Source organism: Eurosta solidaginis, chromosome 4, assembly GCF_040869045.1.
Source record: "Eurosta solidaginis isolate ZX-2024a chromosome 4, ASM4086904v1, whole genome shotgun sequence".
Taxonomy (NCBI): Eukaryota; Metazoa; Arthropoda; class Insecta; order Diptera; family Tephritidae; genus Eurosta; species Eurosta solidaginis.
The window spans coordinates 248,322,467-248,339,772 of record NC_090322.1 but is presented as its reverse complement, the minus strand read 5'-3'; the positions used below and the strand labels follow the sequence as shown (position 1 = coordinate 248,339,772).

The following is a 17,306-nucleotide window of genomic DNA, read 5'->3' as shown; positions in this document are numbered from 1 at the left end:
GGAGCGTAACAAAATTCTAGTGGGTCACTTTCACCACACGAAAAACTTTAACACAATTTTTAACATTATTTAAGCACAGAAATACACTGATTGGAGTTTTAGAGAGTAAAAATGTGAATTCTGAACACATTAGATGAATAAAAAGTGTACAAATAATTGTTAAATAACAAATACAGACAGTGGTAGTTTAACAAATTCTGCTGTGGTAAGTGGTGAATGTGACCTACTAGAATTTTGTGAAGCTTGTCTCACACGATTTTTCGTCTATGCAATGTCTCTATATTGTATCGTTTCTGGTCTACACACATGTCCATACGAGCAGCAGAGAAGCAACGCACAAACACATGCATATATCTTGTCTGAGGTGCTCACAAGAGAGGGCAATAATTTGTGCAAGTATTACTCACGCGCATATGAGAAGGTATAAACGTAGTTGTGGCTGGTTATTTTGTAGCTGATAACTAACTAGGAAGTTCTGGAATGGAAAAGCCTAGAAGTATGCAACGAGAAATCAAAAAGTATAAAAGGCCGCGACAGTAGAGGCGCAAAAATCAGTTTCATTTAAGCTATCATTCAGTTTCGATTAAGCACGTTATCTGTCGAGCAATAGAAGTGTTATTTTGAAGTACTTGAATAAAGGCCATTTTGCATTATTGAATAGTGGTGTTATTTATTCAACAGTTTAGTGATTGAACCTTAGGAGAAGATTGCAAATAAGAGAATTTCCAGTAAATTCGTTACACATGGTGTCAGGAGGAATTGTTGTCCGAAGATTGTGAATACAACTTGGACATGGCACAGTTGAGTGAGTTGAGGATCCAGCAACTGAAGAAGGAGTTGGAGAGCCGTGGATTGAATACAATCGGCAATAAGATCAAACTTCAAGCACGGCTACGAGAGGTAATGGAGTCGCAAGGAATTGGTGTGGACGAGTATGTCTTTTATCCTGATGGAGACGAGACAACAACAAAAATTGAAGAGAAGAACGGAAGTCCGAGTCCAGTCGCAAGCGGCGAGAATAATGCGATATTGGCTTTGTTATCACAGATATCGGCAAAAATTGAAACCCAGGAAACACGCATAACAGAAATGTCATCACAAATATCCACAAATATGGCATCCCAACTGGAATCGCAAGAGACACGCATAACATCTAAGATTGAAGCACAAGAAACGCGTATGTCAGAAATGTCGGCATAGATAACATCCAAGATGGAAACTCAACTGGAAGAACAGAAAACGTATATGTCATCACAGATGGAATCCCAAGAAACACGAGTAACATCAAAGATGGAAACACAACTGAAAGACCAAGAGGCACGCATAACAGTACAACTCGATGCGCAACAGGCGCATATATCATCAAAACTCGAAGCGCGTATGGACGAGAAAATAACGCAGTTTGAGGAAAAAATCGAAGCTGACGTGGATGCTTTGAGAGGTCGTATACAAGAGTTTCAATTAAATCGCGCAGCTGTTTCAGCAAGCAATCCAAAGGTAAAAACACCATCCTTTGACGGTTCTGTTCCTCTCCAGGTCTTTAAGCTACAGTTTGAGAAGACCGCAGCAGTGAACAACTGGAATGCTAAAGATAAAGTTGCAGCTCTATTCGTAGCATTGAAGGGGCTAGCAGCCGAAATCCTACAGACGATTCCCGAAAGAGAGCGGAACAACTATGAAGCATTGATGGCCGCTGTCGAGAGACGTTATGGAAGCGTGCATAGAAAACGGATATTCCAAATTGAGTTGCAAAACCGTCACCAAAGAGCGAATGAGACTTTGCAGGAGTTTGCCTCGGATGTTGAAAGACCGCAAATGCGGACGCACCCGAGGAATACACCGAGAGGGTAAAAATCCAGTTTTATAAATGGCATACGGGACGTGGAAACGAAGCGAGCTAAATACGCAAACCCAAAGCTGACATTTGCTGAAACGGTATTACATGCATTGGTTCAGGAAACAGCGTTGCTTCTGTGTAAGCCAGTTTTCAAAGCACGCCGTGTGGAAGTAGAAAGGCCAGAGTGGGTAGACGCAATATTGGAGGCGCTGAAAGGATCGCAAAAGCGGAGTGAGAGAGTTATCAAATGCTTCAAATGCGGGAAGCCTGGTCACATTGCACGACATTGCGACCTTGATCCTAGTGGGTGCAACAGCATGACTGGTTTTAATAACAAAGATGGAGGGGATGAGCAAGAGCGAGTAAGATGTAGAGATCGAGAGCTAGATTCAGATATTGAATGCCCTGTGATATCTGTGTCGCAAATTGGTAGAAAATCGAGCAGTCTTACCGTCAGAGGGAATGTCGATGGCAAGGAGCGTGTACTGACTGTAGATACGGACGCATCTCATTCCTTGATTCGAACTGACTTGGTCAACAGGAGAGTAAAGCCATTACCTGGAGCAAGGTTGCGTATGGTCACTGGCGAGTATAACCAAGTCCAGGGAGAAGTGATCTGTGGAGTCTTAATTGGGAAGGTCATGGTTCTCCACAAATTCGTTGTGGCGGAGAACGTTGATGAAGTCATATTGGGAGTGGACTTCTTGGTTGACCATGACATCAAGATCGATATGCAGAGAAGGGTGATGCGTTATGAGAACCAGGATGTGCCACTTAACTTCAGTTTGGAAAAAGGGTTCAGCAGTAAGCGAGTGCTGGTGGAGGAGATTCGACAGAGACCACGAAAGTCAAGGAAAATAGATCGAGCAAAGGTTGATGGAACAAATGGGCCAAACAAATCAAAACCGAAGGTACCTGTGTGAGAAACTCTGACATTGAAAACCCTAACGGACGCACTAAAGCGAAGGAAAGAATTTCGCAGAAAGAATGCAAGGGTGGTTTCAAGCCAGGGCACACTACTGTTGTGAAGCGTTGGAACGATACTGATTATGCAAAGCAAATCCGTCCAGCGCAAGCTCTACGAAGTAGTTCACTGGCCAAACAACAGAGTGCGAGGGAACGATCAAGGATAATGAGTAGGAAGATGAAACGCAGGTACGATGAGAACAATATTTCGGAAGGTTTCTTACAGGGAGATTTGGTACTGTTATACAACTCTCACCGGCGGAAAGGTATTCCATCCAAATTTCGGTGCAGTTGGGAAGGCTTGTACAAAGTTGTGAATATCAGTGACACCATCTACCGCATACAAACCATTGGGAAACCACGAAGTAGAAGAGTGGTACATTTGGTGATGCTAGCGGCATTTAGATCGAGAGATTTGTCTGATCGGGACGACCATACTTAGGTGGAGGGCAGTGTTACGAATACTAGCAACACTAAGAGGTATTGCCATCTCTAAGCCGATGCTAAACAGTGATTTGTATGCACATCAATAATTCAATCAATATGTCTACACACACGTCCATACGAGCAGCAGAGAAGCAACGCACAAACACATGAATATATCTTATCTGAGGTGCTCACAAGAGAGGGCAATAATTTGTGCAAGTATTACTCACGCTCATATGAGAAGCTATAAACGTAGTTGTGGCTGTTATTTTGTAGATTGCAAATAAGAGGATTTCCAGTAAATTCGTTACAATACATACACAACGCGATGTGCCTTGGTGGAACAAAAAGCTTGTATACGAATGTATGAGATCATTATCTAAATGGTAGAGCTTTGAAATAGTTATATAATAATTTCTTAAATTTATTAATGTTTTGACATTGTTTTATTTCACGTGGTAGTTCATTGTATTTTCTCAATCCCTCGTAGTATATATTGTTCTTGTCGAATTCCGATCGAACAGTTGGCAGACGAAAGTTATTTCTGTTTCTTGTAAGGTACTCGTGAACCTCGTTGTTATATGTTACTCTGTCATTTAAATATTTCGGCAGGTTGCCTAGTTTCATGTTGTGTATAAATTTTAGAGTATAGTATAACAATGAGTTACTTTACATTCAGCCAATTTAAACTTTCTAGCATTTAATGTATTGGGGTTTCGTATCGTTTTCTAAGAATAAACCGCATGGCTTTATTTTGTTTCACTTGTAGCGTTGCAATGTTCGAGTCGGCTAACATGAATAAAATCGTAGGGCAGTATATGAAATGAGGTGCTATAATGATCCTATAAACAATAATTTTATAATATTTGCTGACGTGCTTGCATGTTCGGAACATGAACCCAATTTTTTATACTCAGTTGAGCAGAGCTCACAGAGTATATTAACTTTGATTGGATAACGGTTGGTTGTACAGGTATAAAGGAATCGAGATAGATATAGACTTCCATATATCAAAATCATCAGTATCAAAAAAAAATTCGATTGAGCCATGTCCGTCCGTCCGTCTGTCCGTTAACACGATAACTTGAGTAAATTTTGGGGTATCTTGATGAAATTTGGTATGTGTATTCCTGGAAAATCATCTCAGATCGCTATTTAAAATGAGCGATATCGGACGATAACCACGCCCACTTTTTCGATATCGAAAATTTCGAAAAATCGAAAAAGTGCGGGAATTCATTACCAAATACGGATTAAGCGATGAAACTTGGTAGGTGAGTTGAACTTATGACAAAGAATAGAAAAATAGTAAAATTTTAGACAATGGGCGTGGCACCGCCCATTTTTAATTTAGAAGTTTTGCAAGCTGTAATTTGGCAGTCGTTGAAGATATCATGATGAGATTTGGCAGGAGCGTTACTCTTATTACTATATATCTGCTTAATAAAAATTAGCAAAATCGGAGACCCACCACGCCCACTTTTTAAAAAAATTTTGCTTTAAATTCAAATTTTAAAAGAAAAGTTAATATCTTTACAGTATATAAGTAAATTATGTCAACATTGAACTCCAGTAATGATATGGTGCAACAAAATACAAAAATAAAAAAAAATTTCAAAATGGGTGTGGCTCCGCCCTTTTTCCATTAATTTGTCTAGAATACTTTTAATGCCATAAGTCGAACAAAAATTTACCAATCCTTGTGAAATTTGGTAGAGGCTTAGATTCTAGGACGGTAACTGTTTTCTGTGAAAAAGGGCGAAATCGGTTGAAGCCGCGCCCAGTTTTTATACACAGTCGACCGTCTGTCCTTCCGCCCGGCCTTTAACACAATAACTTGAGCAAAAATCGATATATCTTTACTAAACTCAGTTCACGTACTTATCTGAACTCACTTTGTATTGGTGTAAAAAATGGCCGAAATCCGACTATGACCACGCTCACTTTTTCGATATCGAAAATTGTTAAAAATGAAAAAAATGCCATAATTATATACAAAATACGAAAAAAGGGATGAAACATGGTAATTGTATTGGTATATTGACGCAAAATATAACTTTAGAAAAAAATTTGGTAAATTGGGTGTGACACCTACCATATTAAGTAGAAGAAAATGAAAAAGTTCTGCAGGGCGAAATCAAAAGCCCTTGGAATCTTGGAAGGAATACTGTTCGTGGTATTACATATATAAATAAATTAGCGGTACCCGACAGATGATGTTCTGGACCACCCTGGTCCACATTTTGGTCGATATCTCGAAAACGCCGTCACATCCCTTTTAAAACCCTCATTAATACCTTTAATTTGATACCCATATCGTACAAACACATTCTAGAGTCACCCCTGGCCCACGTTTATGGTGGTATCTCGAAAAGGCGTCCACATATAGAACTAAGGCCCACTCCTTTTTAAAATACTCATAAAGGTACGCACACTTTTTAATTTGCAACAATATTCGCCTAGTTGTGATGGGTTTCACAATTTTCCTCAAAAAATCCCTTAAATCCCCCCTTCACCTAGTCTTAGTCACGGCTTTATCGGCGATCTGAGAACTCCGCATATCTGAACCAAGCTCGCCTGTCTTTATTCCGTTTGAGCAAAAGGTGTACTTCGCTATCAATTCTTTATATAGTGTCAGCAAAAGGTGATAACTAAGTTGTATCACGCGGATTTCTATTGAAAGTACTTTAGTGAGCCCAATTAGATCAGCTGAGCGGGTACCGTCGTTATATGGGCAGAAAAATATCTAGAACATGCAGGTGAAGCATCTGACCAGCATTTTTCACAGCTTAGTCAATGCCCATCTTTCCAGGAGCTGACCAAAAGTGCTCAGCTCTAAAGCCTTTACCTGTCTGTCACGTTCAGCTCACAGGTGCCTATTCTAGCTAAGAGATCGGAGAGACAAATATTTATCGTAAAATAATTCGAGCCTATCAGGGATCGGATTTGAACACTTTTACATAGCATACTAAAAAATAAAGATTTAGGAGAATTTGAATATTTTTAATTTTCAATTTTGCCATATTAAAATAGTAAAAAGTCACAGTGAAGAGCAGCAGCGTAATTTGAATATGTGGCTTTTATCGAGAACGTGACAGAATGTCCCCCACTTTTCCATCCATTCCTGACAAAGTTCATCCCCCACTTCCCGGTATGCCGTCCATTCATTTATCGGAGGTATGCCGATACTGAAGCTTGTAATGACGGCGGTTACCTACTCACAGTTTTCTGTTTTGCCCGAGATAAAGTCAAAAGTGGTAAAAACAAAAGCGGTAAAGATGCTTCTATGTCTTTAGCTAGCGTAAGTGGAAACGCTTTATTTACCAAAATTGCCTAGATAGATGCAGATCTGTATGACATATATAATAAAAGTTATTGGTCTGGCCCAAATATACATATTAAGCCATTTTTGCTGCATTACTAACGTTTCCAAAACTCATTAGACCTCGATCTATATGTTTGATGCACTAGATATCATTGGCTAAGATGAAGTAATTAAAAAAATAATGCATAATAATTGTACACATATCAGTGTAACGCCCTGATTCTAAGCTATCTATGTCTCAAATTTCATCCAAAGCCCTGCAGCAGTTCTGGTCTGTTTGGCCATACAAAAATTTTAATATCACACATTTATTCAATTCAATTTAATCCAATTTATTTAATAATTTGTACAAGTAAAGTACATCAACATTTGGAAATAAAAATAGTAAGTATATTTATGTTAAAATACGATTACAAAATAATAATAATAATAATAAATTACTTAACTATACAAGTATTTTTTTTTTTTAAAGTGAGCTATGACAGCAAAAGGAAGGAGAAGAAACATTATATAAATCATACTAAACATGTATTTATGTACTGTGTGCATATATTGACTATATAGATAATTCAGTTCTACAATATTAATAAAATGAAATTGTGGGGGACAGTTATGTACTTTTTTCCTGCTATTACAAATATTCAAATAATACCAATTTAAAGCGTCTACTATTGCGTTCATTTGTAATTTTATTTGGTAATGAGTTCCAAAGTTTTATAGCACTAACAAAGAATGTTCTGGATGATGTGAGATATCTATACCATGGAACAATAAGATTGCAAGTTCTGTCTGATCGAGAGAAACTTAGATTTCTAAAAAGATAATCAGGCTGCCTTCTATGAATTAGTTCATTTAGGAAGACTAAATTGCGGTAATTTAACAAATTTACAAGGCTGCAATTAAGGATTTTGATGGAGAACTCCGATTTATGGTCAAATTTGCGTTTGGAAAAAAAATATCTAGCACAGTTATTTAAAGCAAGTTGCAACTTTTTCTGTGACACACAATCAATATTGCTGAATACGGTCGCCCCAAATGATATCAGTGGAACTATAAGAGTTTTCACCAGCTTTAATTTAACATTGATTGGCACAAAGTCCGCAGTGTACCACAACTTTCTTAATGCAAAGTATATTTTGCTCAAAATGTAGTTTATATGGTCCTTGCACCCAAGATAAGAATTTAATTTAAACCCAAGGCTAGTAACAACAGGCTCATAACTGATTGACGTGCCTTGAAAGGAAAGTGATGGCAATGCTTCAACCAATTGCCAGGAATAGGTAAAACATGGCCTTTGTCTTGGACGCGTTAAGATTTAGTTTGTTATCATTTGCCCAGGAAGAGAGACTTTCAAGGTCTTCATTCATCCTGAACACTAAGTTCTATGATAAACCAATGGGGCAGGATAAATATACCTGAGCGTCATCAGCTTATAAGTGTTTCGATACACTCCTGCAGCAATAAGTCATATCATTAATAAACATCGTAAATAAGATCGGACCAAGTATTGATCCTTGTGGCACCCCCGAATCAAGACGCTTCATTTCCGAGCAACTGTTGCCGACTACTACTTTCTGCCAACGATCACGTAGATAATTTTCTAGCAACCTCACAGCACTACATGAGAAACCGAAGTATTTACTTAGTTTTATTAAAAGAATAGAATGATCCACTGTATCAAAAGCTTTGGAAAAATCTAAAAGCGCCAGAACGGTTAAATCACCTCGGTCTTCAATAATTTTAAGCGAGGCGGTATTGCAACTATGGAATGCTCTGTAACCAGATTGATTTTCACTTAGGAGTCCATTATTTTAAGAAGGTTAATAAAACAGAGAAAAGATTACAAAAATGGAAAAAATTCGCAAGAAAATTCGAATAAAGGTGATAAGTTGACACGGAACGACCCGTATAAGTGTATATTGTTGGTACTTTCTCTATTTTTACTCTATTAATTTTAACAAATACCCCAAATTTTTAATGTTTATTTTTCCATTTAACATCTTAGGTGCAAAATGACGAGCTCATCGGAAACCAATAGCTCCAACATTTCATTTGAATGTTTTGAAAAGCTTCATTGATCTATTTAATGAGAACTCGCGAAATGTTGTACATAAATTGCGAACTGAAGGTGGTAAAACATTTGATTGTCATGATTATATGAGTGAAGCTACCGTGGAGATTTTATTGGGTAAGTTTACAAAGAAAACTTTAAGAATTTTTGTTGAGATGGTGTGCGCGTACTAATGCGAACAAAATTGCGAGCTCTACTGAAATTGGTCCCGCGATTGTAGTTTACCATTTCCATGGAATGATCGATCATACCATTGTCTACAAACCGCAAATCACCCGAAATAAAAATAAGGAGATTATGGGTGAAATATATAGAATCGCTGACTTTATCCCCTCGTTCTGGAAGCGGATGACCATGAAAGGCCTCGCGATGATAGGGATATTATCAAGATAGTTCTTCTGAACACATTTAAAACTGCCACAGAAATTATCACGGAGCTGACGGATAGTATAAACGTGAAAATTAGAATTGCAAGGGTGCGGCGTCTATTGAGGAAAAGTAATTTGATGGCCCATGGCTAAAAAAACCCGCTTCTCACCACAAAAAAGCGACCCAGCACGCTAGCTGGTATTACGAAACATACATTGGGTAGGGAACGATTGGCTATGATTTATATTAATTTATGAGTGCAAAATAAAATTTTTCAGTAAAGGTTCGCGATGCGTATTAAGTCCCAAAAACACAGAAATATTGAGTCCCAACTGCTTTAAGGTAACTGTGAAGGATTATCGGTATGTAATGATGTGGTACGCAATAAAAACCATGGGAGTGGCTCAGTGGCGTAGTGAGGTTTTCTTGCGCCCTGTGCAAAATATTTTTTTTGGAGTTTTAGGTTCAATTTCTTTTCTACTGCAAAGTTATATTTTGCTGTCACATATTTCGATAAAAATTCTGTTCCATCGAAATCTGTATTATACAATTCACCAAAGTTCTTACAATTTCTTTCCAAGTCGTTAATATCCTTTTTTAATTGATTACCAACGTCTAAGAGAAATCCAAATCCAAAATTCAGGTCATTTACTCGTGTAAATCTTGTACGTATTTCTTGTTGGAGACGATCAAGAACACTTTTCATAACGCGAGAAATTTCGCATTCTGCCGAAAGACTCTAGCCGATTCTCCGAGAGTTTTGCAGCGCCTTCTTACAAGTTTTACAATAGGCTTCGCTTTTCCTATTGCTTCTTCACAGAGAGTGTCTGGAATTTCGCATAGTTCAGTCGCTAAGGGTTTAACATGATCTTAAAACGCTTCTTTAAAATTCATCCCTGGATCTTGTAATCTGAGCTGCACACGATCAATCCTACTTAAGATATCGTACCAGAAATTAACTAATGTTGTGAAACTAAAATATAGTATATTTTGCAACAGAACTGCAGCTCGCTACTGATGTTACTTGGGGTGTTAGTGTACTCTGCTAATTGTTCGAAGTGTTATACTACATTCTCTAGCCCATCGACGATAACGCTAACCGCTCGTTTGAAAGTTTTTGTTAAAGCATCGTAACGTTGAACGTGAGAAAAAAAGATATATGCTTTCAATTATTCCACAACCTGTCGCAAGTGTTCTGGCTATATGCATGCAATTTTTAGTGTAGACAAATTTTTTTCCACAAATCAGTTATAATAAAAATACAAATTATCCAGGAAGCTCTGCTTTGCGGGCCATTTGGCGCCCCCGAGTGAGTAGCGCCCGGGGCAAGATGTCCCCCTCTCACTGCGCCACTGGAGTTGCTTGTTAATAATACATTGGCCGCATTAAAGACGGCTTTTCATCAAGAATTGGGGGTCTAATCGAGCACAGTAATGTGAACACAGTTGTGATGTCCATATTTTTGTACTTTTGGGCTTAACTGCGCATTACAAATCTTAATTGAATATATGTATTTATTTCGCACTAACCATAGAATGTGACTCGTCGCCAGGTGTTATGAAACCAGTTTCTTTTCATGCAGAACCAGCTTAGTGGGGGGAAGTTTTTTTTTGTGGTAAGAATCTGGTTTTCTTTTAGTCAGGGACCAATTAATTATTTTACCTCAAGTGACGGTGGACCAATGAGATTATAGTTTTAATGATCATGCTATACTTCAATTCCGCCGAAGTTACTGGCTCAGAAGAAGTATCATGACAATGGTTGGTTGGTTGGTTGCTGTTGTTGTTGTTGTTGTAGCAATGTTTCGCCCCACCTAATAGCCGCGACCGATCACAAATTGTCATCAATATCCTCGAAAGGGGTGTTAGAGGCGTTGGTTCCACATTACAATTAAAGAGATGGTTGGTGTCATGTGGGGACACATTGCAAGCGGGCATACATTTTGTATGTCGGGGTTGATTTTGGATATGTAAGAGTTAGACCTGTTTCAGTATCCAGAACGAAGTTGAGTAATAAGTGGTAATGAGCGTTTCTTTGTCTTTTCCCCAAGTACTGCCAGCAAGGGATTTGAGGATTTTATTACGGCTCTGGATTTTCAGTACAATTGGCTGCGTGCTCACCAAAATGTAGATCCTGATCAAACGTCACACCCAAGATTTTGTTGTGTAGGACTGTCGGTAGCGTAGTGCCATCGACGTGGATGTTCAAAATGGTCGAGATTTGGGACGTCCATGTTGTAAATAAGGTCGCGGAGGATTTAGTCGGTGATAATGCTAGATTTCGAAAAAACTGGAGAGATCAGGGAGGTAGCCGTTTATGCTGTTGCAGGTTGGTTGCTGTTCTGCCCGGCTATGGAGCCGGGCCCAAGTAGCGCTCTAGGTGCCATTTTGATGCACTTTTCCCTGGAACCAATTATATGTTGGCTGATGTATCTTGCGTATTGCTTTGCTCAAACCACTTGGTAAAACAATAAACCTACTGATGTCCTTGATGCTGCAGTTTGACACCGCCCTTAAGTCGGGAAACACATAGTTTCCTAGAGTTCGGGACCGAAAGTTCACGAGGGCTGGGCACTCGCAACGGAAGTGACTAACCGATTCCTCGACATCTTCTGTCTACAAACCCTACACCTCTCATTGTAGGGGATACCCATTCTACTCGCGTGCGGGCAAAACGGCCAGTGCCCTGTAATAGTGGCCGTGATTCTGTGTATTTCCTGCCTAGACCTATTTAGTAGATCATCGGTTCTTTTCTGGTTGTACTCTGGCCAGATTAGTTTGGTGATTCTACAGGTGTCCGTAGAGTACCAATCACGGATTGCTATTTTCCTAAGATAAGTGAGCATGTCTCTTTTAATTAATTTGAGTGGTCGATGCACCGCGACTGCTTCCGTGATGTCTAACGACGCTCCTGCCCTTGCTATTTCTTCCGCTTTTTTGTGTTCCTGTAGCCGGGTACCCAGCTGAATGTGATAGCTGCCTGGTTAGCTGCTTCACGTAGCACCCTCTTACAGTTATCGACGGCTTTTGAGGATGTGAACAGCAGGAAGATGCAGGCCCTCTCTATTCCTTGCAGCTCTGCTTGGAAGATGCTAGCTGTGTTTGGAAGGCGGATGGGGATTGCGACATTTAGTTGGTTGGAGAAGACACCTGCGCCGACGCCACAGTCCATTTTGGATCCGTTAGTGTAGAGTGAGGTGACCCCCTCCCTGCCAACTTTGTCGGCCGACCAATCCGTTCTAGACCTTCTGCACCTTGTAATTTCTGTCGAAGATCAGTGTTTTTGAGAGGTAATCTGTTGTCGAATCCACATGGGCGAGCCTTGTTAGGATGTCAGTGTGGCCATATCGTTTTTCTATCCGGCATCTAGACTCCCTTAGCCTGATGGCTGTGCTGATCGCTGTGTATCTGATGTGGAGGGCCAATGGCAGGAGGTTAAGTATAACATTTAGTGCGCCCGTGGAGCACGATCGAAGTGCACCTGTTACCCCTGCGCATGCTGCCCTTTGTATTTTGTCTAGTTTTTTAGTGTTGTATTGCTTGTTCAGGGCAGGCCACCATGCTATGGCTCCGTACGCCAGGATGGGCCTTATGACCATCGTATAGAGCCACATCATGAGTTTTGGCTTTAGCCCCCAATTTCTGCTGACTATTCTCATGCACGAGTAGTATGCGATATACGCCTTCTCTACTCTTTTTTCGATATTGGTTTTCCAATTTAACTTGTTTTCTATTACGACGTCGTGATACTTAACTCTAGTTGAGAGCGAGAGTTCCATACCATCTAGTTAGGGCAGTCGAAATGTTGGTATTTTCGTTCTGTTACTGATCAGTATCAGTTCTGTTTTGCTAGAGTTGATGTTGAGGCCGCACGATGCCGCCCAGGTGTGTAGCCTGCTTAGCGTACCCTGAAGGATGTAGCTTAGCGTGGAGGGAAAAGCCCCGAGACTGCAATGACCACGTCGTTTGCGTATGCTACTGCCCTAACATCATTCTTGTCGAGTTCGAGTAGTATCTCGTTCAGTGCAATGACCCAGAGCAGTGGCGAGAGGGCCCCGCCCTGGGGTGTACCTCTACCCACTTTACGGGTCATTGTCACTGAGCCCATATCCGCTTGTATGGTTCTGTTTTCCAGCATTGATTGAGTCCATCCACAAATGTGGTTGTCAACTCATTGCCCTGTAGTCTTTGGCATTTTCGTGTGCGTCTGCCCGCTTCTGGCAAAAATATAAATTTTGTTTTTCTCCAGCTTTGTGGGATATAGGTCAGGGCCGGGATAATGCCATCCAGACCGGGCGATTTGAATGGAGAGAAGCCATTTATGGCAAACCTGATCTTTTCGCTGTCTATTATCCTGTCCAGTAAGCTTTCTGAGGGCTGAGAGTCCCTGCAGAGAGATTCTTTTACTGGTGCTAGATCGCATCCAGGGAAGTGAGTATTGATGAGTGTGCCCAGGGAGTCCTCTGCTGAGTTTGTCCATAGGCCTGCCTCACTTCTTACGAAGTGATTGTTGTGGTGTTCTTTGGACAGAATTTTACTCAGTCTGTATGACTCACGAGTGTTTTCTATTGAGGAGCAGAAGGATTGCCAGGACACAGCGTTCGCTACCCTTATAGCTTTTTTGTATGCTTTGAGCGCCTCCCTATATGGCTGCCACTCCTTGGTTATGAGGCACTCATTAAATGCCTTCCCTACTCTCGTTCTAAGTTTCCTAAGGTCCCCGCTCCGCCAGGGTGGGAACTTCTTCTTACGAATACTAATACTGGAGTGCACTTGTTGTAAGAGGTATTTAACGCGAGTTCTACCTTGCCGACTAGCTCATCGAGCTTTTGCGGTCAGTTTATTTTAGGTTCGGTTATTTCTAAGCCTTACAAATTTATCCCACTTTGTTCTTCTTGGGTTTCTGTAGCGGTGAGTCAGAGTCAGTTGGCCAGATCCAAATTTGATGTCGAAGAAGACCCAGCGGTGGTCCGAGAGAGAGGCTTTGTCTGAGACTCTCCAGTTTTCCACTAGCGCCGGTTCATCGTCGGTTGTCAAAATTAGATCTAGGACTTCATCCCAGCCCTGAAACCTGTCTGAACTAGGGAATATAAAAGTGGGCTTGTGGCCGCTGTTGTTCATCTTGGCCATGCGAAAAGCAAAGGCGATTTTGTAGTCCGCCTTGGCCAGAGCCTCTAGGGACTCCTCGCAAATGGCCACCAGGATTGGTTTGCTGGTTTTCGACGGCGTTTCCTCTTTTATTAGCTGCCAATCTGCTATGGCCGGAATGTTGCTGTTGTAAAGCTTGATGCAGTGCAGCAACTCCTCTTCCGAGTCCTCCAGGGGGGGAAGCCAAATGCGCGCACGAGGTCTTTTCGGAACCTCTGAGGCAGGTATTAGCCTTAGCTGCAGATTGTTTACCTCTCCGCTAATTTGTGTTACACACCTTGTCAGAAATTCCAACGAGACCTGGTCCGCGTACCTGATTATCCTGTATCCTCTCAGAGTCTCGGAGGAGTCAAAGACTGGGAGCGGTCCAGTCGGGTCGTCGCGAACGTGCTGCATGTCAAGTTTCGACAGCCCGACCTCGATCTCCACCCAGTTCTGCTGAATTGTTGCTGGCGATTGACTGTCAGCATCCACTATGGCCACTTACAGGTGGTCTCTGGCGACTTCACTGAAGTGTCTCCTGGAAGTCTGTCCCGTGTCCGCCCCTTTGGGCTTTTTGAAACACCCTCCCTGCTATTTTCATGGCCGGATCTGTTTCTCTTTTGAGAAACGTCCCCAGCCGAGCTTGTTTGTCTAGGTTGTTGAGGAGTCGGATGCTCCCTTTGGAAGCGTTCGTACTTCTCCACAACCGATGTGAGAGATGCGACGTCAACAGAACCGCTTGCGATCTCGCCATTTTGTATTCTCCGTAGAGTATACAGCGCTCGCTGGTACCTGTTACGCCTAATCTGTCCTTGACTTTTTTCCTCTTCTTTCCTTTGGAGGCCTGTGTACTGTGGTTGGTACCACCAGCCTCTTTAGGGTTGGAAGTTGGTCCCTGGGTGCTGTGGTTGGTACCCATCTGGACCCTTTTTACTGTTATTGTTGGTACTGATTGAGCCTTTGGTGTACTGTGGATGGTACTACCGCTAGCGCTGATAATCATCTCCTGACTGGGGGCGCGAAGCGTCTCCTCTTCAGACCCCGTCGCATGTGGCAACGGGGCCCTGTGAGAAATAATGTCCGTAGTCGTTGTCCTTATCGTCGTCGCCGTCTCCGTCTTCGTCAGCGTAATATCCGTTGTAGAGTCTTTTGTGTCCATTGTCGTTTCGTCCGAGTTTTTGTTTTTTTTTTCGTTTGTTTGATAATTTGCGTTTTGGTTCATATTGGTCCCACGAGTAAGCCGGAAAAGGTTGGCCACTCGTCCGCAGAGCCGGTATGCGTTGAAAAGGCACTTATACAACCGACCACTTTGCCCTGGCGTAAGAGGGAAATGTTCGAGATCAGCAATTGTATTAACCCACACGCTGACCATTCATCCATCGGCACGGGTACCTCAACACCTTGGATTGTGGTGGTGCTGGTGCGGCAATCCTCCCATCGCCTACAGTCACAGGAGACGTAAACTGACCCGCTAAAAAATCGCTTAGGTATGTACATCTGTTCACTATATCTTTCCTATCTTATACAGCCGATTATTTGGATATTTCGAATGGGATAAGGTTATTGTTCAGCCCCATTCATGAAAGGTATGAAGTCTTCGGCACAGCCGAAGACAGACAGTCCAGTCCTTACTTATTTTTTATAAGGATACGTTAGTTGTATATCAATTCATGCTTAGAAATATTTCTGTTATTGGATTTAAGGCAAAATCTTATTAAAATTTTCTGGTATTCAAATACTCATTGTAAAGTGTTAACCGATTTTCTATATGATATTGCCGCGATATATGAGGGCTAATGAATATTCGACGTAGTTCTGATTGTCAATATGACAGAAGGTGCGTTAGAAAGCATGAAAATACGAAAGCTGGCATACATGCCCAGCAGAAGGAACAGGGAAGCGTGCTTACAATAAGTGTTCGACTAATCTTTTCGAATTTAACACGTGTAAGAAACAATGTGTAATATTTTCTGGGTTGTTGGGAACATACTTGGGCGCAGTGCACTAACTATTCCACTAAAATCCCCATCACATACGATTTTTGATGCAGCATCGTGCTCTGACAGATAAGCAGATTGCATGTATATGCATAGAGAGCGACAAGTAGCGCATCACCAGCGCCATCTGACATGCCCAAAAGTAGCCGACTCTCAACTTTTGTTTCAAGCAATGCATAAGAAGAAGAATTTGAAATTTGTTTTGACTACGGGTGCTTTCAGACTTTACAAGTGTAATTATTAACATGCTTCCAACTGGCGAATTTAACATGGCGATGTCCTAGTTTGTTTTAGTTGCATTAACTCTTCTATAGTTCCGAACTAGATATGTATGTACATATTTACACCTTGGAAGTAGGTGTTTAACTGGAACTATTTTGGTAGTTCCAAACTGTTGTTAAAATGTCAGCTTACTGGTTTTTTTAGTACTATATCCCGGAGCGTAGAAATCAAAACAATTTTGATTTTTTCCGTAAGAATGTGTCAGCTGATCGCCCTTCACTAGACAGAGTTGCCTAGTAAACGTTTGTGCGCTAATTTTTGGCCGTTTGCAGTTTTATGCAAAAACACCTAATTAAAGTTTGAAAAATTGTGGAAATAATTCGAAATAATTATGTAAAAGTGCAGATTATAATTTTTTTAGTCTATTTATACCTGGTTAATATTAATTGCAGCCTTTTACAACGTCAGAAATTAAAATAGAAAAAGTTGATGGTTCCATATGCATGCATTCAAACAGGTCGATGGCAACATTTTTTTCGTTGCCACTACGGGCATAAATTTCGTACGGCATGCGTAACGTTCGTTACACACGTCGGTGGTTAACTACAGCTTTACTTGCACCAGCTTCCGTTTGGAATCGGCATAAAACATGTAGGTTCTGTCTGCAAATTAGCAGGGAAAATTAAAAGGGAGTAAGACACAAATTCGAAGAGAAGTTCGGCCCGAATCTTCTCGGGGATAAATAGCGCCAAGCACTAATTATTTATTTTTTTATTTTTTATGGTTAATGCGTCAAACGTAATACAAATCCTAAATCAGCTTTTGATCTACCAAAATAACAAATTCAAGGTTATTATGTTTATTCTAGAAAAATGAAATTAGTGCGTATTTGGTAAAATATTTTGTTATTCTTTTTCAACGGAAAATTGAGTTGTACTTAATTGCTCGTTTCCTTATTTGAACA

The 17,306-nt window shown here is 40.8% G+C and overlaps 1 protein-coding gene across 1 annotated transcript in view; it reads left to right on the top strand.

The window, feature by feature from the left end:
• Positions 1-8,629: 8,629 nt before the first annotated feature.
• LOC137249346 (uncharacterized) overlaps positions 8,630-17,306 on the top strand; it is a 41,209-nt gene continuing 32,532 nt past the window's right edge. The window contains exon 1 of the mRNA XM_067780726.1: positions 8,630-8,742. Coding sequence (XP_067636827.1) covers positions 8,712-8,742 — 31 coding nt within the window. The 5' untranslated portion in view covers positions 8,630-8,711. The remainder of the gene's footprint in view (positions 8,743-17,306) is intronic.